Source organism: Musa acuminata, chromosome BXJ3-11 (assembly GCF_036884655.1).
Source record: "Musa acuminata AAA Group cultivar baxijiao chromosome BXJ3-11, Cavendish_Baxijiao_AAA, whole genome shotgun sequence".
Classification (NCBI taxonomy): domain Eukaryota; kingdom Viridiplantae; phylum Streptophyta; class Magnoliopsida; order Zingiberales; family Musaceae; genus Musa; species Musa acuminata.
Genome location: NC_088359.1, coordinates 127,826 through 155,150, shown reverse-complemented (window position 1 = coordinate 155,150; position 27,325 = coordinate 127,826). Strand labels below are relative to the sequence as shown.

Here is a 27,325-nt window from a genome sequence, read left to right as displayed (position 1 = left end):
GGCTTGGTAAAATCTAAATTCAGAATCAAATCGATAAAGGGTTGATATTTTGGAATCGAAATCCGAATCAACGATCTGATTCGGTTTCGGTTCGATCGGTTTTAATTTCGATTCGAATCTATTTATTTTTATTAAAAATCAATTTATAATGTGAAAAGTCATAATTTTATTTCTCGATTTTAAACAGTACCGAACAAAGATATTACACTGTTGGCTTATCTATCCCTTTTTAAAACAGGTCTTTGTGTTGCTTTCGTTTCCTTTGAGAAGATCCCATTAAAGCCTTTTTATCGTTTCCGAGTGTCATAATCCAAGAATTTGGCAAAGCTCTTATTGCTTTGATGAACTTCGCAATCAACTCGAGGGTTTCGGACGGCAGCGGAGACCTCTGAACCTCACCTCACCTCACCTCGAGCTCAAACTCCCCACCATCATTCACCTCGGTAAAGATGCTGTGAAGCCGATGTGCTCATTTTTCAGGTAGAGGCTCTGCTTCTCAACCACGATCTATCCTGCAAGTTCCTGAACCTTCTCCGCGAAAAGGGACTAGATCGGCTCCCATTACTCGGGCGAAGATTTTATTTGGTTACTTTAACGAGGCCAACTCCGGTATGTTTCTAACTCTAGATTTTAGGAGTTCAAAAACTCCTCTTCAAATTCTGTGGTTTATGACTCTGAGTTGGGAAAAGTGTTTCAGGTTCCCGAGCACGTCCGCCGCTTGACGTGATTCGTGCTTTTGTTTCCTAACTTTCAAATTTCCGCTGAAGCCCTTGCGATCAACCGGACCGCCTCCGGTCCGGTTCGCGTATAAAAGGAGAGTGGAAAAACCCTCAAGCCCACCTCCCGGCCGCCTCTGTTTCTCACGCAGTCGCGACCGATGCTGCGACTACTCACCGCGACTTCTCGCCTCCGTCTTCTCACCGTGACCGACGCTTGCCGCTACCGGCTACCGACGCTTGCCGCGACCTCGCTGCACACCGCCACGTACGATCTTTGTCCTAATCACATCTCAGGTATGACTCTTCTCCTCTTCCTCTTCCTTACATTTGAAGGCCCTAAAGTGAGGAGGATCATGATCAGAAATGCTTTAAAAGGAACCTCTTCCTGTTCCTTACATTTGAAGGCCCTAAAGTGAGACTTGGGCATCACCTACGAGGAGGATCATGATCAGAAATGTTTGAATAGGAAGTCAATCATGATTATTTGCCTCTTTGCATTTTTGATTTATTTTATCAAGTGAATAATCTTGGAGAATTTTGCTTCAAGGGTAGCATGTAAGTCGCTCGAGAGCTTCCTGCTCGACCAAAGACTGCCTTGCAAAAATATTCAATTTCAAAATAGATAAATTTACTTGTCAGGTTCAGAAAAGTTTTTATAACGATTTTCATGTTTCCTTGATTTGAGAACTGGATTGGAAAGGCTTATTTGTTAAGTGTACTAGGATAACATACTCTAGTTTCGTTGAGAAGGCACATACAAATGCATATGGAAGGGATACCTATGCCTTTGGTAAAATGCAACTGCTTTCTCAATTTGTGTGTTCAATATATGTATATACATATATGTATATATACATACATATATACATATGTGTATATATATATACATATACATATATACGCATATATATACACATACATATATACACATACATATATATATGAACAGAACATGCATTGTAGTTTTTTTTCAAATAATAAATTTGATCAGATATTGTGGGTTTATTAAGTAATCAATCTACTAAGATTAGCTTGTTTAGATTTTCAGACTAGTGGCTCTTTAAGAAAACCTGACTTTGTCATTCAAATAAGGAAGTGTTTTTAAACTAACTTATCTCGGTATGATACCAACTAGAACATATTTTCACCATTTATTAATGTCAAATGTGGGATTTGTTTTTCTTAGAGAAGTATTTTTTTATTATTATTTTCATATTGTAGATATTGATTAGTTACTCCTTTTTGGTTCCGGTAGACAAAAGGAATGCGATAAGACTCAGAGTGAACAAAGAGTTATGTAAAGGAGAAGAAATCAGAAAGAGGCTAAAGAAAAGAGAGAGAGAGAGAGAGATGGGATCAATTAAGAAAGGAGAGATGCTTAGTTAAGGGGAATGTGAGAAAATGTACTTCAATTAATTTACTGATTAGATCTGGATGATTCAGAATAAGCATTGGGCTAGTTTAAATTGAGGATGGTCTTACCATCTTTGCAGTTGGGGACAGGACCCTATATGTAACCGAATCTGTGTGTAGACTGGGGCATGTCCTCTTTCATGACACGATATCATGTCATGCCAAAAAGGTACAGACATTCTCTCTGTGTCATGAAACATGAATCCTTGTTCTAATATTTGTTTGTTTTGGGCACTTACAAAGTTACAATAACCATAAAAACATGTTTTGTGATATTCTGAAGTAGGTGATTGGTCAACAAACAAAAGCACTTCCACTGTTGAATTTAGCAGTTTTACTTCAAGCACCAAGCATTAGCAAAGATTTACAAAATGATATTATGCTAGTTCACTCCTTTATGAATTATGATCAGCCAATCTTCATTACCTTGTCTACTCATTTGTCATTCTTGTCAAAGCATTTCTTACAATCATAATAGATAGCTTTCAGCAAGTTAACATAATATGTCACTCATCTATTAACTTATTGAGTATTTATTGCTTACTTCTTAACTAAGCATTTGGTCAGAGTTGGTTTAACCATTGATAGAATCTTCCTTAAGAGTTATGCTCTCAATTCCTCATATTTCAATCTAAAGATGCATGTAGTTGCTACTGTTATTCTTACTTCATTTATTTCATTGTTTCTTTGTTGTTAATGATCCTCAAAGGTGATTCTATTTACATTATCCTTTAATATTAAAGATAAATATATATACTGTGAACTATAAACTTAGTCAATATGTATGTTGCTTTGGTCAATGTCAACTTTGATTAAGTTCACCAACTATATTTTAGTTATGTTCCATTAACCTTTTAATGCCTGAACAATTGTTCTTGTATTTTATGAACTCTAGGAGTTGCCTGTGGGAATTTGGAAACTTCAAATTTTAAATTTCAACAATGGGGAGGTTATACAGTCTACTGTTGCCCAGCTGTCGCTCGTTTGTCTTCAGTGGCTAATAAAGAGAGCAGTCATCCTACAGGTTTTCTTCTTTGTAGTTTAACATTCTTTAAACTAATGTTTCAGTGTCTCATTTTAGGATAATAATTGACTGTATTTTGACCTAAACCGCATACATTAATCTATTAGGAATTTCACCTATGCTTCTCTACTTCGATGAAGAGACACCTTGAATATAAATAGAAGAGAAGAATGTGTTTATTGTTGGAAAATGGAAATGTTGTTCAAAATGATGGCAAAACAGCGCTGCTATCGTTGTTTATATTTGTCTTTGATTTTCTTGTTATATTTTCATTGAAAAGGAGATTAAATTGCTCTTAGAATAGCTGAAACCGAAGGCCTGCATTTGTATTCTAGGACAGAAACTTCCATATTTTGGGAAACAATCCTTGGTTGCATGGTTTGCAGTACCGGTCCGTACCGCCCGGTACGGGCGGTACGTACCGGTCCGACAGACTTTCGGTACGCGGACCATAGGTTATACAGTGCTCGGCACGCCTGAATATACCGCTCGGTACACCTGGGTGTACCGAGCGGTATACCGTACCGTACCGGTACCAAGCCCAGGTCGAAGCTCCGGTACGGTACGGTATTGCGAACCTTGCTTGGATGTTGTTGAAACCTAACAGGTGCAGCAGGAGTCAGTGATGCAGAAAAGGGTCACTGGAGCTGAACAGAATTTACTGAACATTGTTTTATTCTGGACATGGGCCACCAACCCTTTGCTGCTATAACCTCTGCTGCAATATTGCTATAACTGATCCTCCTCCAAAAAGATCATCTTGCGACTTACTCCATGTGGTCTCCTCAGATGAGCCATCACTTCATTTAACAAGATGCTTACTTGTAGGCTTCCGCCATCTAGATGACATCATTTATCCAAAATCTCCAAAAAAGTCTTGAATGTAAAATCACTGGAACCTCATGCTCTCCATGGCATGGAATTTGTCTCAATACATGGTTTTTTGTCAGGAGACCAATGATACAAAGAGAACAAGATGTAATGTTCCAAATAGATGAATGTTTTTCTTATTATCTCTATGCAAATTAATATCTTTTGCTATGATCATTTAGATTTCTATTGCTTCTGCTCACACCACTAATAGTGATTAACTCACTGTCTATCCTTAATTTTTATAGTGCTCCTTTTTTAATATGGTCATACCATCCTAAGATTTTTTTTTTCGATTCTCTATCAGTAGATTTGATGCTACACTTAATTGTTTATGAATGAAAACATATTTATATCTATATATCCTAGCATGACCCGTTATCCACCTTGACATTCTCATCCTCTAGATGTTATTTCTTAGTACCTCAACATTTAATTCCATAAAGTGTGGCTTAACGATTATTTTATAATATTGTCTGATTTTCTAGAGTTGCCTTGAAGTCCTGAGTTCTTATCCATTTTCTCTCTCTTCAAAACTTTCTTGACATAATGTATTCTAATTTTATGAACAAATCTCTTATGTCAAAACTCACAACTATTATTTTAATCTATGAAATATTCGTTGATATAAACTAATTGCAGCTTTCATAATCTCCATATTATTAACAACTTCCAACTTTTTGGATTTCCTCATACCACCATTAAGTCTCTGTTTAGGCTACACAGCTACCTTTAGCTCTCTTAAAATCTCCTTTGCCATGCTATCATAGTAGCTGTTAAAGTCCATATGGAATTAATATCATTTCCATCCAAGTTCAAAGCAACTTCTTTTTCCATCTTATTTTAGAAAATTTTGATTATTTTTTATATAAGTTCCTTCACTTAGTTTTGATAAAAAAAAATACTACTTTTCCATTTTATATAAAAATATGATTGGTCTATGTTGATTAATCAAACTTTCTCTAGGTATATACATATAATCAAACTTTTCTATTTCGAATATATATGTTTGAATGTTTGATTACCATTATGTTTACTTTTATAAGTAATCAAATGATCATCTCTTTTCTTGAAATGAAAAGGTATAAGATTATTAGAAATAGAAAATTCTTAAACTGTATCTGTGTTTCTATGACAATATTTATGATCCCTATGTAACCTCTCGTTGTTCACTAACTGTAGAATCTTGTTCAAGTTTTTTTACAATGGTGCACTTACAAGTAATTGTTGGATAGTTATGAATTATTTGAACTTTTTTTGTCTGATCATCTAGCGTAAGCACTTTGTATCTCTTCTCTTAACAAAAATTTTATCCCCAACTCTGCACATCTACAGCATCATGTTTCTTATAATATGTTTCCTTCTTTTTCAACTTGTCATAAAGAGATTTGTAAAACAGATCTGAACTCTTTATCACAACATGTCTTCATATTTATTTGATAAATTATCTAGCTTCATTGACATAGTAATACAAAGGTCACTGTCATATCTGTTCTAATCCCTAGGGATCCATTGAGTTAACTTTCAATGTTTATTGCAGAGGCTGTAGAGGAATTATATCAGAAAATGCTCAAATCTGTTGAAGCTCAAACCATGCCTCCAAATGCTTGGTTGTGGTCTCTAATCAGCAACTGTTTGAACCGAGAGGACATAAAGCTTCTTTTCCAGATATTGCAGAAACTTCGAATATTTGTTAGTTCTATGAATTATTGGATAAATTCAATATATGCTTGCTCTTATTCTTCTCTTTCATTCCCTCTTTGTTTCTGTGCTTTTGGATACACTTGGACACCTTTTTTCTAGAATTGGATATGTATAAATATGTGCTTAAGTTGGTTATTGGCACTCTAGAAATTTAAACAAGAAAAATTAGTATTTGACTATTCAGGTTGATTGATGCACCAGTGTGTTTGAGGACAAGGAGCTCCATAGAGTTCCTTGACCAAGTCAAGTTGCTACAGTGTTTGATGGAATTGAGTTTGGGCAGGAGCTTCGAACACTATGACTGAGTCAAATCTGTCTATCAGTTGCATTCCCCGAGGGGGCGTGGGGTGAAATCTTTGACTTCTAACCCCCCTCCCCCAATGAAGGGGGCAGGTGGGTGACATATAATTTTGAAGTCACTGGTTGTTTGAGGGCAATGAGATCATCAGATCTCCTTGATCAACTCCGTGTTTGGCCCTGAAAATAGTAAAACAGTCTGGGGTAGTATCTTCTCTCACAGACCTGTTGTGTGTGGATCCCATGCATCATGTCTATGAGAGACCACATCAACCCTAGTAATTCCTCAGGTGGTTCAGTCCACCTAAACATCAATTTTCTTATATAAAAAAATAAATCATGAAGAATTAGCTTCTTGTTGTCCACAAATGGAGATATAATATGGATGAACTCTTATAGATTAAAAAATTTTTGGTATGTGATGTACATACTAATGGTTTCATGGTGATGATTTTGGTACTGGATATGAGAAGAAAGAAATGAAACCTGGGATAAAAGGAAAAAGACTTAGTTGAGTCCAGTTAGAAGGTTTAGGAGTTGACATTTGTTAAACAATGCTGGTGGTAGGATTTATGGTTGAGTAATTGTTTTCTTTAATTGGTTTTGCATAATAAATTAACTGATGATATTATAGTGGAAAGTGGCTATTTAAACTTGCCCTAGAATCATGCAGGCAATTTGTCCTGAGTTCACTAAAAACATTAATGTTCGTAATGTACCTACAGTGATCGATGCATACATGCTGATGTATATATGGTTTGAAACTCAGAAAATAATATACATTGTGTATGGTAAAATTAATTGTATATGGTAAAATTAATTGTATATGGTAAAATATTTTGGATGCAGAGGCTATCCAACCTTCGTATACATTCAAATTTCAACTCTCATCTTTGTATGAGAGTTTCTGAGGCGTGCACTCGTGCGGATGCCCTTGACTATGGTATGTAGCACTTTATATGAACTTGTACATGTTTTTTGTTTAGTCATAATTGTCTGATTTACTACTTTAAAGATATTACAGTCAAGTTTTGTTTCCCTGAAGTCTACTGATTGATTTCAAGAGACTTATTGTATACGGTGAGGATTAATTTCATGTTCTTAAGTTTTTGATTGTCTAGTTGATGTAAATAAGTTTTTCAAGATTAAAGTTATATCTGCAATCAGAATATCTTGTTTTCTCTTTGCTACTTTTTTTGCAAATAATAACTATTACTTCTTTGGGAAAGAATCTAGAACAGTTTTGTGTGTCAAAGAGAGAGAAAAAAAAACAGAGGACCATAGTAAGCTTGCTAGTTTTTTCTTTAAAATATCGCAAACTACAATTTCAGAAATATACACCTCGTCATGTAGGGCCCTTGACTATGGTATGCGGCTTTTATGAACTTGCACATGTATTTTGTTGAGTTGTAATTTGTCTAATCTTACTTTAAAGATATTTCAGTCAGGTTTTTTTTTTCTGAAGTCTACTGATTTCTTCCAAGAGACTTATTGTATACAGTGAGGATTAATTTCATGTTCTTAAGATTTTGCTCATATAGTTGACACAACTAAGTTTTTCAAGATAAGTCATATCTGGAGTCAGAATATCTTGTCTATTCTTTTTGCTACTTTGTTTTCAAATAATAACTATTACATTAAAATATCACAAACTACAATTTCAGAAATATACACCTCATCAGGTTGGTTTGCTTTCAAAGGCACTCAAAAACTTTGAAACTATTCAATAGAGAATGAAATGCAACATTATTTTCACTAGCTTTGGTGTATTTCTCTGAACAACATAATTAGATACTTCATGCTGCTTGGCTAGTGGCAAGGTGCGTACTACTGTTGTTGTGCTACTCATCATGTGGCTTATGTACATTCTCTGCACTTCATCTGTAGCATGATATGTATCAGCTGGTATGTGCGATATTATGGTAGGGATTTCTGGTGGGACCATCACATTTAGAATTGGATCAATCAGGTTAGTCAAATTGGGTCCTGGGTTCAAGTATCTTTTGAATGATTAAAAATCAGCCAAGAGTTTTCAAGGCTGAACTTGGATGGACAAAGAGAATGGTAAGCCCAACTTCATTGTCACTTTAAGAAAAGGTGAGTGTGAAGTCTCTTGAAATCGGTATGTACATATTGTCCTTGCTTTAGGGAGGGTAACAAATGACCAAATTTTTGTCAGGAACTATCCCAAACCATGACTTCTCTCTTTTTTTTAAAACCTCTAGGAGACTAATATAGGGGAAAAGTGAAGTGTTTTACTGCTGGAACTAAAAGGTAACAACCAAAAGTATGCCTTATCGTTTGGGTTTTATGACTTGTTATTATCTCTGTTGAGACATTCGGGTTGGTTAGTGCAATGTTGCATAGGTTCGAGTTCACGTGTGAGCATCATATACGCCATTTAATGTATGACTTGTTCTTATTATAACCAAAAATCTCATATATATTAGGCTACTAATGCCAAATCTTAATCACAATAAACTAATAATTATTTGAGACTAATATATCTCTCTGTAATACTTTTCTCCTCTCTTTTCTGTAAAAATATATCTCTAGAGGACTGACAGAGTAACCAAAGCTACCTATGAAGTACATTCGGGCAGGGTCTGCCATACCGAGACGTACCGCCCGGTATGGGCGGTACGTACCGGTCCGACAGGTTGTCGGTACGCGGACCGACTGTTATCGGTCCGAGAGTACTGCAGCACTGTAGCAGTGCTGCAGTACTCGGTACACCTGGGTGTACCGCTCGGTATACCGTACCGTACCGGTACCGAGCCCAGGTCGAAATACCGGTACGGTACGGTATTGCGAACCTTGCATTCGGCTAATAATTTTTTTAGACTTATAGTCCCCTTTTAATACCATGTTTCTCTTATTTCAACTAGGGGACTAATAGTCTTTTTTGAATAGGAATGGATTTGTAGCCTTATATGCCCTCTCTTGTCTCAATCATATGCCAAAGCAATTAGAACTTTCAAGCAAGCTCTCTTAGTCAGATCGAGATTAGTGTTTGGATCAGTTGTGTTGAATGAGCTAACCTGGGCTGAAGAGGTGGATGGGCTTGGTGGGTGAGGCATTCAGGTAGCTGGTTAGGTCGGGTTTATCAGGAAAGTTGTAACATGTTAAAGGATATTTAAGAACAAACACATAATGCGCTTGAATATTCTTAGCTGTTTAAGAGGAATGATGGCTTTACTATAATGGGCAGGTTGAGTTTGGATCTTTTGTTCCCAAAGCTAGTAATATTCGCATATAATACAATAATGATTTTAAATTTTTAGTTAATTTTTTAATAAAATTAGTTATTTCAAAATTTTTCAAATTTTTATTAATAAGAATTGTTTTATGAATGGTTGATCCATGCAAACATTATTCGTAGATTTAAAATATGATGAAAATTTTTAAGGAGCATTAGTGTACAAACGTAAGTATTTAGCATGGTTGCCTTGAGGCCAAATACATTAGTGTACCAACCAAATTCAATTGTTGCAGTAGAGAGGTCCCTGTATGTTTCTCTATAGATAGAGTTTGACCATGCCCAAATGGGTCATGTAGTGGTGGAGGTAATAGTTGAGGGAACCTTTTAGTTATGATATTTCATGGACAAATGTAGTTGACATGTAACTTAATTGTACCTAACACTTGTTAAACAATGATAGTTGAAGGTAATCAACGTCAAGGGTCAAAATGGGAATAATTTTTATTAAAGGTGTATACAATTCAATCATGGATAAGTAGGTTATTTAATGTTTGCATGGTTCATGAGGATATAGCCAACCTCCCCAATTATAATTAGAAAGTGTTGTGTTTTTTTTTTGGGGGGGGGGGGGGGGGGGGTTTGTTTACTGATAGTGGGATATCATGACAACATGATATAAAAAAAAGAGATATTTCCATTGTACATTATTATATTAAAAGCAATCAAGTTAGTTTTGGTTTTAATATTTTATTTGGCTATGCAGGGTTAAAGGCTTTATGGAAACATAATATCTATGGTTTAACTCCAAGCATTGGTTCTGCTCATTACTTACTGGTACTTGATGCTTTTAACTTGTTAATCTTCATTAGATCATTTGTTTGACAAACCTTTTGTTGTAGTCATATGCTAAAGAGCACAATGATGACAAACTAATGGTAAAGATTATGCGGGTCTTGGAAAAGAACTCGATGCCGCTTCAACCAGGTACCGCAGACATAGTCTTCAGGTATGTTAGCACTCATAATTTTAGTTGTCATTTTTGGGTCCAATTGGCAGATTTCAAGCTATACTTTACTAGTTTCATATACATCTTAGTGTGATGATATAATATTTGTGAACAAGAGATGTATCATAAATTCATTACTTTGATTTGTTTGACTTTCTTGGAAGAATAAAAGGGTTGTAAGCATTGGATACAAAAATAATTGCTAGATGGTAAATGTTGTTAGGGTTGGCTGATCCATTATCTAGATCTTATGATCCTAATCAAAATTCATCTTTTTCTCTATTTGGATCTTATTATCACATTGAGATCTTAAGAAATAGGATGACCCTTTGATGGATAATTTGATCTAAATTATAATATATCTCAATGTATCATCTAAACCAAAGGATTGTTTGACTTAATTCCTCTCACATTGTAGAGGAAGGAGGGAAAAGGAGGGGAGAGGAAGGGAAGGATAATACCATCAATGATCACCATTTTTTTTGTTGCAAGCGAACTCACTGAGCGCTCACCCAGTCGAGGCAAGGTGAGGCTTGAGCACTCAACTATTGGGCTGGGTGGGCATCTTCACTCAGGTGCTAAGTGGGTTAGGTGCTCGCCTTGTTTGATCAGGCTAGGTCGAGCCAGAGTCAAACCAAACAAACTTATCTGGTTCGATTGAACCTATTAACCATCGAGCCTGAGTCGAACCAAACATAAGACAATTGGTTCGATTGAACTAGTTATCTGTTGTATAGTCGTAAAAAGCCCGAAACCTCGCACGTGATAAGAACCCTAACGTAGAAACGCTCTTTCCCGTTTCTGCATGCGGTAGCGTTCCTAGCATCAGCGAGCGACGACATCAACCTTCTTCCCCACCATCTTCCTTCAGCGGCAGTGGCAACATCATCCTCCAACGGCAACGATGATGTCTTCCTCTGATAATTACGACGGCAACGACAACGATGACTTCTCCCTCTTGATACTTTCTCCTCCCTCTTACCTCTTACCTTTGCTTCGTTCATCCGAGCGTCTTGTCTCCCCCCTCTCGACCTCGTCATAGCCCCCCTTCCCTTGTGAACAGTAGCTGCCTGCTATAGTGAACAATAGCAACCCCTTCCCCTGTGAACAACAATTGCCGGTTGTAGTGAGCAGCATTAACCCCTTCCCTTGTAAATAATAGCAGCTACCTTTTTTGTTGCAACGAATCAATAATAAAATGTTGATTATTATTGCTATTGCTGTAGTGATTAGTGCTACTTTTTATTGTTTTGGGTTGTCATTGCAGCTTTAGAATCTTGAATCATGGTTACAGTAGGTAGCACCCAAGACGAATCATTAGTGAGAAACACAAAAAAGGATCTTGCATGTAAGTACAATTATTTACGGACCCAAAGGATCCTAATACTGTTACACGTATGTTTTGCGATAAGATAATAAATGGTGGTATCTTTTGTGCAAAACAACATCAAGTTGGAAATTTCAAAAATACATCTGCATCAAAAAATGTCCTGCATATGTGAAACTTAAGTTAGAAGCATATATGAATAAGAAGAAGACCCAAAATATTGAATCATATGAATATTTACCTAAGGATGATGAAGTTCAAGAATTTGATGATGTGGAAGAGGTAAATGCAAGTGGTAAGAGAGCAAAACTACCTAAGAAGCATGGACACGGGGCACGAGTACACACGATACGGACACGACAACATGTCACTTTTAAAAAATTAGGATACGAACATGTTGATACACATGTTTTTTTAATATATATATATTATTCAATTAAGATGAATTTTAAATATTTATACTTAAATTTATTGAGTATAAGATATAACATCAAGTAAACATATGTAACCCATTAAGTTTTTAACCTATACCTTCAATAAGGGCAGAAGACGGTAATGTTGGTAAAACTTAAAATTCTAAGAATGAGGAAAAAAAGCTTTTCTCGTCACTTAACCTATTAAGCTTTATCATCACTATTTAGAGTAATTGGCAAACTGTGAACCAATGGGTCAGCATATTACCTTGCAACATAGCATGGCAACGAGGCTTTGCTAGTGAGGAAAAGCTTCGCTAGTGAGGAAGAAGGCTTTGCTGGAGGTCGATGGTGTGGCGCTTGGGGTGAGGGTAGAGGAGGCTTTGCCGATGAGGAAGAAGGGGGCACTCGGGGGTAGTGTAGAGTAGGCTTTGTCAATGAGGAAGAAGGGGGTGCTCGGGTCGAGGGCAAAGGAGGCTTCGCCGGTGAGGAAGAAGGGTGCACTTGGAGCAAGAGTAGAGGAGGCTTCACTGGTGAGGAAGTAGGGGGTGCTTGGGGTAGAGGTGGGCTTGGGACGTAGGTGGTGGATGTAGGCTTCTGTGGTTGATGTTGTGAGCTTGCACGAGTGAGGTGACGAGGCCGTGCGTGTTAGGCAATCGGTCAATGAGAGGGATGTCGAGAGAAACCCACTAGCGAGATTGTCAGTGATAGGTGACGGGTCCTTGAGGGAGGGACGAATGCTGAGGGCATGGTCGTTGCGGGTCATGCAATGGTTGTCGGTGGGGCTGCGTTTATGTGACAGCCATGCAACTCAGCATTGCTCACAAGTTGCAAAGCGATGAGGAAGGGTGTAGGGTTTGACACGGACACATGTTTCCAAAAAAATAATAAAAACAGACGTGTCTGATCGATGTGTCCCTGATCGTGTCAGCGAGGCTGTATTCGACACATGCCCTTCATGGATACACGCATTAAATTGACTTGTCCGTGCTTTTGAGGAAACTACAAAGAAGAAAACCTGTAGGATGACTGCTCTCTTTATTTGCTATTAAAAATGAGCGATATTTGGGCAATAGTAGACTGTATAACCTCCCCATTGTTGAAATTTAAAATTTGAAGTTTCCAAATTCACAAAGGCAACTCCTAGAGTTTATAAAATACAAGACCAATTGTTAGGCATCAAAAGGTTAATGGAATATAACTAAAATATAATTGGTGAACTTAATCTAAGTTGACATTAACCAAAGGCAACATACATATTGACTAAGTTCATAAGTCAACAGTATATATATTTATCTACGATATTAAGGAATAATGTAAAAAGAATCACCTTTGAGGATCAATAACAAGAAAGAAACAATGAAATAAATGCAGTAAGAATAACAGTGGTAACTACCTGCATATTTCGACAAAAATATTGAGGAATAGAGAGCATAATTCTTAAGGAAGATTCTATCAAAGGTTAAACCAACTATATGACTAAATGAAGTAAGCATTACTCAATCAGTTAATAGTATGCGCTACATATGTTAACTTTGCTGAAAGCAATCTATTATGATTTTAAGAAATGCTTTTACAAGAAAGTCAAATGAGTAGACAAGGTAATGAAGCTTGGCTGATCATAATTCACAAAGGAGTGAACTAGCATAATATCATTTTGTAATTTTTTGCTAATTCTTCGTGCTTGAAATAAAACTGCTAAATTCAACAGTTGAAGTGCTTTTGTATGTTGACCAATCACCTACTTCAGAATATCACAAAACATGCTTTTGGTTCTTGTAACCTGTAATTGCCCATAACAAACAAATATTGGAACAAGGATTGCTGTTTCATGACACAGTGAGCATGTCTGGGGCTTTTTGGCATGTTATGGTACCGTGCCATGAAAGAGGGATGCCCCAGTTCACACACAGATTTGGTGACATATAGGGTTCTGTCTCCAATTACTAAGATGGTGACCAGCCCCAATTTAAACTAGCCCAATGCTTATTCTGAATCATCTGCACCTAATCGGAAATGTAATTTAAGAACTTTCTTTCAAGTTCCCCTTAACTAAGCATCTCTCCTTTCTAACTGTTCCCATCTCTCTCTCTCTCTGTCTTTTCTTTAGCCTCTTCCTTTCTGATTCCTTCTCCTTTACTCTCCGTAACTCTTTGTTCACCATGAGTATTATTGCATTCCCTGTCTCTACTGGAACTAAAAAGGAGTAGCGAATCATCGTCTACCATATGAAAAATAATACAAAAAGAAATACTTCTCTAATCCCACATTTGTCATTAAGAAATGATGAAAAAAATGTTCTAATTGGTATACTGAACTAAGTTTGTTTAGGAACACTTCCCTCATTTAAGTGACAAAGTCAGGTTTCTTTAAGAGCCACTAATTTAGAAATCTAAAGAAGCTAATCTTAGTAGATTGATTACTTAATAAACCGCAATATCTGTTCAAATTTATTATTAAAAAAATATGATGCATGTTCTGATCTTTTATATATATGTATATATGTATATGTATATGTATATGTATATGTATATGTATATGTATATGTATATGTATATATGCATATGTATATGTATATATACATATGTATATATATATTATTAACACAAATTGAAAAGCATTTGTATTTTACCAAAGACGTAGGAACCCCTTCCATATGCATTTGTATGTGCCTTCTCAATGAAAATAGAATACACTATCCTATTACACTTAACAAATAAACGTTTCGAATCCAATTTTCAAATCAAGGAAACATGAAATCATTATAAAAAACTTTTCTGAACCTGAGAAGTAAATTTATCTATTTCAGAATTGAATCTTCATGCAATGCAGTCTTTCTGGTCGGGAAGCTCTCAAGCTTCTTGTGAAAAGATCTCTCGTCCTGCCTGTTGCACTTCATACTTATGCATGTTCAGATACATTTGAAGTATTTTAGGCTCCACATCTTGTGCCATAGCTTTTTTTTTCATATTCAGAAACTTATTTCTTTTTTTATAGCTTTGATCAATGTCCTTAGTTTCATTCGAAACCTGGTGGCTCTGTACAGCATTTGTCACAACACAAACAAATGGGATCTGATTTCCAAGTATTCAGCAAGGTTTCTCAAGGCTGGAGTAAAACTTCATCAAACAGCATTTGATATTTGGATGGAATTTGCTGCGAAAATTGGTACTGCATCTAATTTTTTTGTTTGAATATTATTAAATTTTAACAATAATATTATATTTTGGAGGAAAAAGTACTAACTTAGAAGTACCTTTAAAAGAAGTGCTAGTATGGTGAACTGTCTCATGTAAAGTGCTAATATTATGGACACTTTGTTTGATGTTCATTAAGTTATCTACAAATTTAATTTCATAATTGAATGAAAACATCAATGCACATGCATGATAACTTTTATGCTATCTTGTTGATTTGCATATAACAGGCCTTGATGAGACAACAGATTGCTTTTCACCATGAATAGATCTTGAAGTTCTTTTGATGCGTGTTAAGGCAAGCCACTATTTTGCCATGTATACTAAGTAAACATTTGGTTTTATTCTGATGCACATTTTTTTCCATAAATTTTTTTTCTCCCAGTGTCCATTTACAGTTTCTTATGTTGATGCTACATAATATCTAAGTCAAGGTTTTTTAGATTGTTAGTGAACTTTTTTAACCATCTTATCAGTTTCTTTTACTTAATTGTTTGTGCTTGTTTCATACCAAGTAGATAAGTTGGTTTGGTTGCCTAGATTGGATATAGATTGGCAAATTTATATGCCAGTAAATTGACATATCTAACAACTTTCACTAAGGCAGTAGCTGGACAATTTGTACATTAATCTACTAGATTTGATGTAGCACAATGCTTTCTTTTGAAGATTGCAGATGATCATATAAAGTTGCTTGCATAGAAGAAAATTCAATTTCCTATTAGAAAAGGTGTCTTCCTGTACTGAATGTCTCTGACTTGGTTGCACAGGAGATGTTCAATCTATTTGGAAAATTGGGAAGCTCAGAGAAAAAATTGTAAAGCGACCAACACTTTCAAATGGGTTTTCATGTGCTAAGGTAATCTTTCTCATCGGATACTTTTGACTCCTAATAAGTATTTATTCTGCACTTGCAAACTCTTGTTTATGGCACCATTTGCCCATCGTCATGTTAAATTTCTCTTATTCTAGTATTTCTATGTAATTTGGTCAGCTAGACTTTTATTTATTTCTTATAATTTATCATTTAACAAGCTTTAATGGTGTGTACAATTGTTATACCATAAGCTCTTGATTTAGCCTCATTGTATTGTTTGTTGTTTGTAATATCTTATATGGACCATATACGTGATTGCATATGCAACCACATTGCTTATGCATTATGTGATACCTTGACTGCCTGCAGGAGCAGTCTGTTTTTTTGGAAGACATTTGTATTACTGGACCAATAACCTGCGTCTGTCGTATTAACTTTTGGTTGAGTAATGATGGTGTACTTCCATTTGCAAAAAGAAAATGTCAGTCATGAATTTTTGAATATTACTCTCAAAGTGCATGAATCCACTGTATACTTATTAATTGTCAAAGAAACTCTTGTAGCTTTTTCAATCCAATTCCACTTTTACCATCTTGTGCAATATCAACACCTACTTTTCCATCATTGCTAATCTAAGGTTGTCCATTGGCTAGGCTGTGAATCGTGGTTGATGTAAGTTTAACAAGAACATTATTCCAGCGGACTGTAATGGTACCTCTTAAACTAAATTGAGTAACTGTTAGACTTTACAACAAAGAAGAAATTATCTGCTTTGCTGATCATTTTTCTAATCTTTTCTTAAGAAATGTTTTTTCACTACTTAATTTCTTTCTTTTGTGAAAGATGTCTTTGTTAAACTTTGTTTCTTGTGGCCTTCTTTTATTTGGAGCATTGCAGGGACATCTGCTTGAACATAACCCAGAGACTGCTGCTGCTACCATTCATATTCTCTACAAGGTTTGACCATCCCTTTTCCTTGCGACATGGGATAAATTAGCTTAACCGATTTTGGGATGTCAAGCAATTTTTTGTCAGCCAAAGTAGTTAAAACTGTAATGTACTACCCTTATTAACATATTTTAGCTTCACGTTTACCCTAAGGAGAGTTACTGAGACCTCTTATATCATCAGTTACATGGACTGATCAATAAAACTTGCTTCGTCTAATGTGTTTCTGATGGATATTCTTTGGTAGATTTTTCCTGTAAAAAAATACCCAATTCTATTGGTTAGTTTTTATACAATGAAATCACCTGCTGATGAAATTACCTTGTGTCTTTAGTTGTGACATGCTTGGTTGTATGCATGTTACATTACAGCAGCTTTCTATTTTCTTAAAGGTCAGGTTCAGATATAAGTGAAAGATAATATACCTGAATAAATCTTTTGACAAAAGATTGAAATTAGTTGATCGGAAACGTGTAAGGCCATAAATTTTTTAAGTTTAATTCTTTTCTTTGCATTTCTTGTGGAACGTGGTTCTTTTTAATGTAAGTGATACCCCTTCACTGGTTCCATGACAGAACCTGCCAGATCTGAAGAAGCCACAAGTCATAGATGAACTGCAGAAACTAATTAGTCAATGGCCACAGGAGGTTATAAGGAAACAGAAGAAGGAAGACAAACAGGTAAGTCTGAATTAATATCTATTGTCGTTATAGACATAAAGATCCTAGGTTTAGAGTTCTGAAGGCAAGAATATTTGACCTCTTAGTAGACATCATACTAAATGTTTTGATTGTATCTGCATTCCAATGTGATTAATATATGCAAGAGTTTTTCATGCTTTGTTTGATTTCCAAAAGTAAAATTCTACATTTTTTATATTGTAATTACTTGTGTAATAATTGCTATTATGGATCAACATTCAATTTGTGAATTTTATACTCATGCTCTATGCTTGGAGTTCGGATCACCAAGCTCAAGGGTTAGATTCGGTCATCTTAAAGAACCCATCCAACTCAATCTGAGTTTCACTCGGATTGGATGGAGAGTTGCACTCAGAATTAGAAGTTGAGATGGACTTCGGTTGAAAGTCTAACCCTAGTTAGGAGTCACGACAATAGAAACTCTAGCAACAGCTAACCATAGAAGAAGAGGAGATAAAACTTGAGGCAGGCAGTAACAACCTTCAACCTCAAAGAAGTTAGCACTTGAGTGAGAAAAGTTCGAGCTTTACTGCGTATGAGGTCCTTTTGGTAGTTTCATGTTTAGGTACTTCTTTTCAAGTACAAAATAGATTATATTCTCTTTTGCATGATTGTATCCCCATTAAATGCGGAAAATCATAGATTAGAGGTTTATCCTTACTTACCATTTTCTTTTAAAATTATGAAAATACCCCTATCTTTCATTGTTTTGCCTTTGGGAGTAATGCTCCATGTCTTACTCCTTCACTCATGGACACGTGGTGCTTGTGCATTGATTGGTGGGCGTTTTACCTGTGACACACTCGTAGACTTCCACATGGCAACCCCTTGATTGGCCAAAAACTTGTTAGTAGACATCTTTTCACAGCTTTGCACATGGCCCAATTCCTTTGTTTTTTAACCTCTTTTTCAAGGTGCATCTCTCATTCTTCTATTTGTTATTTGTTCTACTAGTACTAGAGTATCATCTCCTTAATTCTCCACGATGTGCGCGTAGGAGAATCTACATCCCAGCTGTATTTTGGATGGTTTTCCCAATAAATGCTAGCACGAGGCAGAGGGAATACACTTAGGACAGCAATCACGTGCCTCTGGGTTTCATCTTCTAAATTCTATTTCATTTTATAACATTTTACCTGCTTTTGTTATAATTGGATGTCAAATATTATTAATCCTGTTCAAACAGGAAGGAAGGAGGAGAGAAGGAAGTAGGAGGAGATGGAGGGAAGCCCTTTGGTTGACCTGAATTAGTTCACTGATCTGAACCAGTGCAGAAAATTTAAAAAAAAAATGAAGATGGATGCAAATTGATAAAAACAAATTGGTGAGAACTTTTACTTGGTAAATTCCTCTTGATTATTTACCTCCTTTCAAGTGTTTTTTTTACAAATCTTCAATGGATCATAAAAAGAGAAAAGAGAGAAGATAAAAGAGAAAAAAAAAGAAAGAGATTAAAAGACATTCTAGAGTCAATAATTGTATTAATATCAAAAAAAATTTCCTTGTTGGATCCATTCTTGATCGTAGTCCCCTTGTCCTAGTTGAATCCAGAATAGTAACCTTAGAGATTTGCTATGGCATGGGGAGGTGCATAGACTCATCCAACAAATGGTCTCCTTAGCTAGAGCGATGAAGACTAATTAGTTGGTCTTTTGGATCCTAATATAGAGCTTTCATTTGATGTATCACTTTTTCTTTATATATTTTTAGATAATTTATATATTTTAAATGACTTATGCCAATATAACAAGGAGATGTCTACTAACAACCTCTTTTCTTAATAATTTTTAGATAATTTTATATATTTTAAATCTTATGCCAATATAGCAAGAAGATGTCTATTGATAACCTTTTTTGCTATTTACAACCTCATTTTAAGAACTTCTAATATTCTTAAGATCAAGGTTCGCAATACCGTACCGTACCGGTATTTCGACCTGGGCTCGGTACCGGTACGGTACGGTGTACCGCTCGGTACACTCAGGTTCACCGAGCACTGTAGCATTGCTACAGTGCACTGCTATAGTGCTACAGTGCGGACCGTTACCAGGCGGTCCGCGTACCGCTGGCCTGTCGTACCGGGCGGTAAGATTCGGTATGGCAGACCTTGCTTAAGATAGCCTCTGTAAATGGACATAATTGCCCTTATAATCTTCCCCTTTTTCCTTCTTATTCATCTCCTAATAGCAAGCGGTGGTGAGCGGCATCACATGAATTTAAATACCTTTATTAACTTCCCTTTTTTCCCCTTCTAATCACAAGCGATGAGCAGTGTCATCGATGATGTCGTACGACGGAGTGGCAGAGAGCGACGTCAGTGTAGTTAAGGTTTCGACGGATGAAATAAGGGGTTGTGAGAATAAGGATATTACTAGTAATTATTTTAGTATTTTTGTAGGGTGTTGCTAATAATAAGTGGGTTGTCGAAAGCAATGATTTTAATTCGAATTATATCGCTCGTACCAGTCCGCCAGCAGATTGGTACGCGGATCGCCCGCTACCGGGTAGTACTATCAATTGGGGCTATTTTTGCCATGTTATCACCCTAAATCGATCATCACTGCTCGTTACCGAGTGGTATTACCCAAGGTAGAAGTAAGAAGAGGAGAACCTGGAGATTCAGTGTCGCTCTCTCTCCTTGTTTAAGATGACGAGGCTTCAACGTCGTCGGCGACTTCTCATCCACGTGGGGAGAAGAATCTTCGGCGACGTCGTAAGGAGAAGAAATCGAGCGTTGTCGAGGCGACGTTTCTTCTCGCCACACAGGCAAAAGAAACGAGGTGGCGATGTCACCTTGTCGTCCTTTTTTGCGCGGGAAGGAAACGGTTTCTTCTCTCCACCTTCTCTTCGTGCGAGCAAAAAAGAAGGAAACAATTTTTTTTAGTTATATATATATATATATATATATATATATATATATATATATATATATATATATATATATATATATATATATATATATATATATATATATATATATAGTAAAAAGGTGATGTCGCCTCTTTTTTGTTCGTGTGGGGAGAAGAAACCGAGATTTTTTTTACTTCTATAAGAGGCTAAAAGCATGCTTCTATAAGAATTGTCAATAAGAGAAGATAAAAACTAAATTATGTTTTGCCAAGTTGTAGTCTAAAATCTAAATAATAGTTGATTCTATAGGTCAACCCAAAGCTTAACTATTTTAAAATTATTTTCTAAAATAAAAAAGGATGTAAAAGTAAAATTACTTTTTAAAATTTTTAAAATATATAAAATAATTGATGTGATAAACTATTTTGGTACTTTTTTTATTCAGCAAAAAAATTTCCTTAAATTTTATTACTTTATATAAATATGATATATATATATATATATATATATATATGTTACTAATTTGTTATGAAAAAAAATAACTCACTAGATTCTCTTAGAATATTTACATATTGCTGTTAAACACGAGAACTAGTCCAATCTTTCTTAGCGTTAGTGGACTTGACATGTACTGGTCCCGCCAGTAGACCGGTACACGGATCGCCCGCTACCGGGTGGTATCGTCGATAGGGGTTGTTTTTGCCCCGTTATCGTCTTAAATTGGGTAGTGACCGAGGGTGAAGAAAGAAGAGGGAGAAGGGGAAGAAAGATAAGGGCAAAAAAGAGAACCTGGAGATCGGCGTCGCTCTCCCTCGTCTGTTGGTGACTTCTTCGCGCGGGAGAAGAGTCCTCGGCGTTGCGGGGAGTTTTTTTTCCCCTTTTATATAAAGCCAACTGAGTTGAGTTAGTAAACTTGAGTTTGACTCATCTGAGTCGATCGATTGTCCTGAGCCAACTCACAAGTCGGGCTGGGCTGGTTCCACCATTTGTTTACTTCAGCGACTGGCCTGACTTGCCAGGCCTGATCTGGATTGTAAGATCACATGATCCTACAGCCCAGATCCCAAGTTTAACAGCCTGGTCTCCACTGGCAAGGACAATGCAGACTCAGGAGACATCATAAGAAAGACACAAGGAAATATTGGCAGCTGCTGGATGTGCTATTTGCAAGCTAATGAACCTCCAGATAGAATGCTGGACCTGGTAGAGAGGGACTAGCAGGAGCAAAAACAGGAGGGCTTTTGTCGGTTGCCCCAAGGCTTATAAATATTTGTGATATATCTGTTAATACTCCATGACAATTGAGGAACTTATGTAAGTGCTGTTTTCTTTTTGGTCAAGAGACTAATGTAAAGGGATGGTCTCATATTGCCAGGGGAAGAATTTCTTTTGCAAAAGCTTGCCAACTTGACAAAAACAAGTACGTTGTTTCACCACTCAGCAGTTGCTAGTCAAATGATTTTGTTGGTTCCGAGAGAAAAAAACCAAGAATCTTGTCCTACATCATGGTGTCATTTTCTTGTCGATACAATGCATGCTGCCTTATGCAGTTCAAGGCACAGCTCATTTAAAACCCTGATATGAAAGTTCCCATTAATCTATTAGGTATTTTCTGGTCACCGAATGCTTTTGATGGTCCCTCCTAATCAATTATCCTGCTTAAGTCCATGATAAACATGTAGGTGTCAAAAGCTGGTGGATTTTGATTTAGTGACACTGATCCAAAATTTTAGAGTTTACTAGCTAACATTCGAATGATATATTACATGATAGGCCGTGAATGCGTTCAATTTATCTTCCAAAACTAGAACTTAATTGGCCAAATAGAAGACAAGTTATAAGCATAGATAGCATTTGTAGCTACTAAGAAAACCGAAAAAATAGATAACAACTAGGCTTCGTTTTTTGGTGCAACATTAAGAATTCTGGTAAATAGAGCAGAGGATTTAGGGTCCTAGAAGAGCGGATGGGGAGGGGGGGGGACTCTTAATTAAATTTCTTGCTTGTGATATTTGATCATGTAGGCCCTAAAGACTAGTAGCTACAGAGAAGTCATTATCAAAATACTCTACCGTACAAAAACTTAGGTTGATTTATGTTGTTTTTGCTGCTACCTTAATTTCAACTTCTGGCTGAACCTTGACAAGGATTATGCACTAGGCTTTATGACTCTAGGCCTGGACAGGAAACTTTGTTAGAAGTATGATTAGCACATCATTGCAATCAATGAAATGCTGATAAAAAACAGACCAGCTACAGGACAAGTTTTTTGAACTTTCACAATACTTCATCCTATGTTATCTTCTTGTTGAACCATTTTTCATCTCTCATATTGAAAGTCTCCCTGCTTATTTGTCTAATGTTAGTGCCCTACAACACATTTAAACCTGTTGTGCTAACTTGTATTTTGTATTGCCTTCAAATGCTATCCTCCTCTGATTGCTGATGACTTGATGATTTTCTTGTGTTTGCTTGCACTGAATAGGCATTAATTGAAGCCCTGAAAAGGGATATCCCTGACATGGTCAGTTCTTTGTTAAACATGGGGCTTGACGTTACTATGGACCTAAAAGAACTCAGCAAACAAGAAGCATGAAATCCAGAGAAGATGAGGATTTTGCGTGTCACCTTGTTTTTTAAGTTATCCAAATATTTTTTGTGTTGTAATGCATCTGGATGTTTCGTTCCAACAAGTTGTAGAAATTCGTTATTTTTACTCACCTTTTTAACGATATAATTCGAAATTATGTAGGAGTTGTAGGATAAGCAAATCCATATTGACTATTTTGATCGAAGGAATGTTCATCACAGTTTCTTTGTCGGTCATAATTCATAATAGTTCTTGCCCTTGAGAGTAGGGCTCGACTCCCACAAATTGTACAAACAATGAATTGAATTGGAATTTGAAAATCATCAAATATGAATGTGATTTGTGTCCTTTTTAGTGAATGAGCAACAAGCTCAATCATTCGTTAATCTATGATGCAGGAGAACGTTGTTTTGTATGCATCTGCGACCCACATTTTGAATGTATCAAGGTGGTTACTCGAGAGATTTCTAATGGTAAAATGGTTATTAAACCCGTGACTCTGGGTGGCCTTTGGAGTCATCTAATAAATCTGCTTTCATGCTTAAGGATTAATTTATACGAATGATGTCTATGGATTAATTTATATGAATGATGTCTCTTTCGATGCAAAGACCCATCCTTTTATGGCCCTGCATATGGTCGACCTCTCCCGACCGACGCCGGGAACAAGATGCCTCCACCTCCAGCTCCTTGATTTTGTCCCGGAGCTCGTCAACCATCCCGGATAGCTGATCGATCACTACCCTTGCATCTCGAACCGATCCACCAAGCCCATCATGTAATGGTGGTTCTGCACAGCACAAGCAGACCAGCGTCAGCAAACCTCCGTGGAACAACGTGCACGAGCAGCCGACTTGGCCGAACAGTTGGCGCGGGCCAAGTAAGAACTCGGGAACGTTAGCCAGAGGCTCGACAAGTCCAAGCAGCAGCTGAAGGACACCTGACGGAGGAATCGAATTCTAGAGGACAAGCTGTTGGGGATCTCGAAGGAGCTCGAGGTAGCTTGGGCCGCAATTTAGGAAGTGGACGGGGCCTTGGCCGAAGAGCAATGTCTTGCTCCCAAACGGGCGAAAGAGGAGATTGCTCAGCACAAGGAGACGGCTAGGTTCCGGAAGGGGCTCGAGAGGTCGGGCCAGGTCTCGTATTAGTACTGGTACATTGTCACTCTCGCAAGCTTCAAGGCCAAGTATCCTGGAGATCGAGCAAGACCCCTTCATCGACTGCCCTAAGGATGATGATGTACCAATGGACACCAAGGTGCCTATTGACGACAGCCTTAATATCCTGGAGATCGAGCAAGACCCCTTCATCGACTACGCTAAGGATGATGATGTACCAATGGACACCAGGGTGCCTTTTGACGACAGCCTTAATCCCCCTTCGCCACCTGTAGAGTGATTGATGCCCCGGTCATTTTATCGTTTGATAGTCGAGGGTTAGACGGATTAATTGATGAAATTATGGATTAATAAGTATTTGAAATATGGATTAATAAGTTCCATGTCTGTTGAATCCCATGTTTTAATGATAAAATTAATTGATGAAATTATGGATTAATAAGTATTTAAAATATATAACATAAAATTTCAATCATGGACTCAAATTATTGAAGTAGAAGGATTAAATGATGGGTCGAAAAGCATTATGTCAAATATTGGACGTTGGGCCAAAGAATCATGTTGATCATATTCTAAGTTAACTCATTTTTTATGCATATTTTTTTATCGAACTTTCAAATCGAAATTTTATTTCGAAACTATTAATTCACCGCCTCCCCTCTCGAACGAAAGCTCAAGTGATAATGATGACATAGAACTCTTTACAATAATATTTAAAAAGTTTATGAAAAAGAACAAGACTAATTCGATAAAACAAGAATCTTAGAATAAAAATAAACTTAAAAATGATATAATAATTTGTTATAAAAAAAAAAAAAAAAAAAAGCTAGGATACTTTAAAAATGAGTATTCATAATTGAAGAAGAATATTCCAAAGAAGAAAAAGCATTCAAGATAACATGGGATGAATCAAATATAACAGAAGACAAAGAGCAAACCAATGAAAACGAAATGACGAACTAAGTATTGATAACTTTCAATGACGAGGTATATGACTCATCTGAAATCTCTTTACCTGATGAATTACTTGATGCATTTCATGATTTATATGATAAACTCAAAATAATCGATAAAAAATATAAATTACTAAAAAATGGTGACTCCTTCCTTCTAATAGCAAGTCTTCATCGGTTAAACTCAGTCAGTCATTGTATCCCTTCGAGTGAATGCAAAGATAAAAAAACCTTCTAGTGTAGCTATGTAAGGGTGAAGATTTACCTGCTTTGTGAATAAATACGGAATGGAGCCTGAATCTAATATTATAAATAGCATAGGCCTCACTTCTCCTATCGCGAGAAAGTGAGGTGGCACCCTTCTAGATCTGATCATATCCTAAGAAGTAACGATGTTGATCATTGATCCGAAAATGTCAAAAATAATGTTTTTATTTTTTGAGCAAAAAAAGAAAAGGCTTTTTTTTCTCGTGTCGAAGGTTGGGTCTTCAAATCACACTTTTTATTATTTGATTTTTTGATAAGCATAGTAAAAACTATTTCCTATGGAGAATAGGTAATAGTAACTCATTCAAAAACAAAAAAGTCACTTTCTTTCGTCCTTGACTTTTGCTTTCTAACCCAGCTTAATGAGTCCCTTTGGATGGCTAGTCTAAACAAGTATGACATATCTCTGATTTAACTATCTGGTTCTCTTCCTCTTCCATTCCTACATAAACCATCCGCTCCTTTTCCAATTCTTCTTCTACAGAAGAAGTGAATGGATACTTGTGATTCAATCCATTCCATTTGGGGTCACGAAACAGCTTGAGAAGAGTGAAAGCATCATGCTATTAAGTAAAAATCAAAACTTTCTCTCGTCGCTTCCATGCATCCCATGGTAAGGCTTATCCAGAAAGAGAGAGCAATCGTCACCTTCAAGCTCTAAGTCAATTAGTCAAACAGGAAGACTACTAACAAGATTAAAAAAGAAATTATTTTTTTATACGATGATACATGTTTGAATGGATATTTTAATTAATTTTTTACTTACGTAATTAAAACTATTTGCTTTTGCTATCTTATGTACATTTATATTTATACATATTATAATTGAATATGATAATAAAACTATCTAAATTATAAGAATTATTTTAAATTATATTAAGAAAGACTAATATTATTATGGTACATAGAAAAAAATATGACATTAATGACATACAATCTAATCATTGATTAATAGAGATATATCTCTCTCTCTTCTTCCAATTGATCTTTTATCCATAATAGTGGTTGTGAAGGCGGAAGATATAAAAAGAAGAGTATAGTTCCTTCCTTTGCAGATTTACCATGCTACTTCCTGCAGATCGATCGATAGATCGACGGCGCATTACTTCATGACTCAAAGTATTTTCTCGAACTCGAAAGATTTGACTATTAGCAAAAAAATTTGATAAACTCGTAGGCAAGTACTATCTTAGGTATTCTTTAAACCTCGAGCAAGTGTGGTTGATGAAATGAAAATTATGGGAAAACTTTGTGTTTTTTTTCTTCTTTCGATATTCCAAGTCCCTCAGCCTCGGTGGTATAGAATTTCAACAATGAAAAGAAATGGAAGATTGGAATACTAAATCAAGCTCTTCTTAATATCCAATCTTCTGAACTGCAGATTCAAATATATTTCCTAGCAACCAACGATGATGAGACTATGGCAAATCGTAAGGCCATGAGAGCAAAAGCATCGACTTTTACATTCTCATTCACTGTTCCAGATCTCTGTGAATCTCCGCTCATCAGTTACTGGACTTCCTCTTGAGTTTACGGAAGACCGTATCTATTATAATTCGAGTTGTTAGCATCATTTAATGCACATAATATTTTGCTTTCCGATATGCTCAAACTATGACTTGGCGTTTCTGGTAGTGGTTTGATGAAAAGAGCACCCCATTGTTTAGTGATTTGAGATTAAACAACTCTCAGTGTCAACTTTGATGAGTTCATAGTCCACTCACTCGCATAAACAAAACCACAATCGGCTTTTAAGGCCACACGTCTTGTGTTCTCGATAGTTAACCATATTTAATGTCAACTGGCGATTTCTTGTGGTTCTTCCATATTACGTTATTGTCGCTGCTCTTTCCCGGAAGCAAGGAGGACAAAGAGAAATAGCAGATTAATCATCCTTCACAATTTAGTG

At 36.3% G+C, this 27,325-nt stretch overlaps 1 protein-coding gene across 4 annotated transcripts; it reads left to right on the top strand.

Annotated features, from left to right (window-relative positions):
- The first annotated feature begins 329 nt into the window (after positions 1-329).
- Positions 330-23,425, top strand: LOC135653428 (uncharacterized). 4 transcript variants are annotated; one of them, XR_010502414.1, is made up of 13 exons: positions 330-609; positions 698-1,013; positions 3,028-3,156; positions 5,567-5,718; positions 6,877-6,970; positions 9,993-10,063; positions 10,129-10,235; positions 15,022-15,143; positions 15,943-16,031; positions 16,887-16,946; positions 17,513-17,617; positions 18,825-18,962; positions 22,974-23,425. XR_010502414.1 is itself a non-coding variant. In XM_065175396.1 (12 exons), exons 2-12 carry the CDS (start codon positions 878-880, stop codon positions 18,684-18,686), a joined length of 1,116 nt encoding a protein of 371 aa, XP_065031468.1. In that variant the 5' UTR covers positions 330-609; positions 698-877; the 3' UTR covers positions 18,687-18,789. The 4 variants fall into 4 exon arrangements, 3 of the variants coding, with proteins under 3 accessions (XP_065031468.1, XP_065031467.1, XP_065031466.1); XM_065175396.1 differs by lacking the exons at positions 18,825-18,962; positions 22,974-23,425 and adding an exon at positions 18,636-18,789; XM_065175395.1 differs by lacking the exon at positions 18,825-18,962 and having other exon boundaries at positions 334-609; positions 768-1,013.
- Positions 23,426-27,325: the final 3,900 nt, after the last annotated feature.

Coding starts and splice junctions, on each gene's coding strand:
- LOC135653428 (XM_065175395.1), top strand. CDS start 878: ATGCTGCGACTACTCACCGCGACTTCTCGCCTCCGTCTTCTCACCGTG. Junction 1,014..3,027: donor TTGTCCTAATCACATCTCAG/GTATGACTCTTC, acceptor TATGAACTCTAG/GAGTTGCCTGTGGGAATTTG. Junction 16,947..17,512: donor CCATTCATATTCTCTACAAG/GTTTGACCATCC, acceptor GTTCCATGACAG/AACCTGCCAGATCTGAAGAA.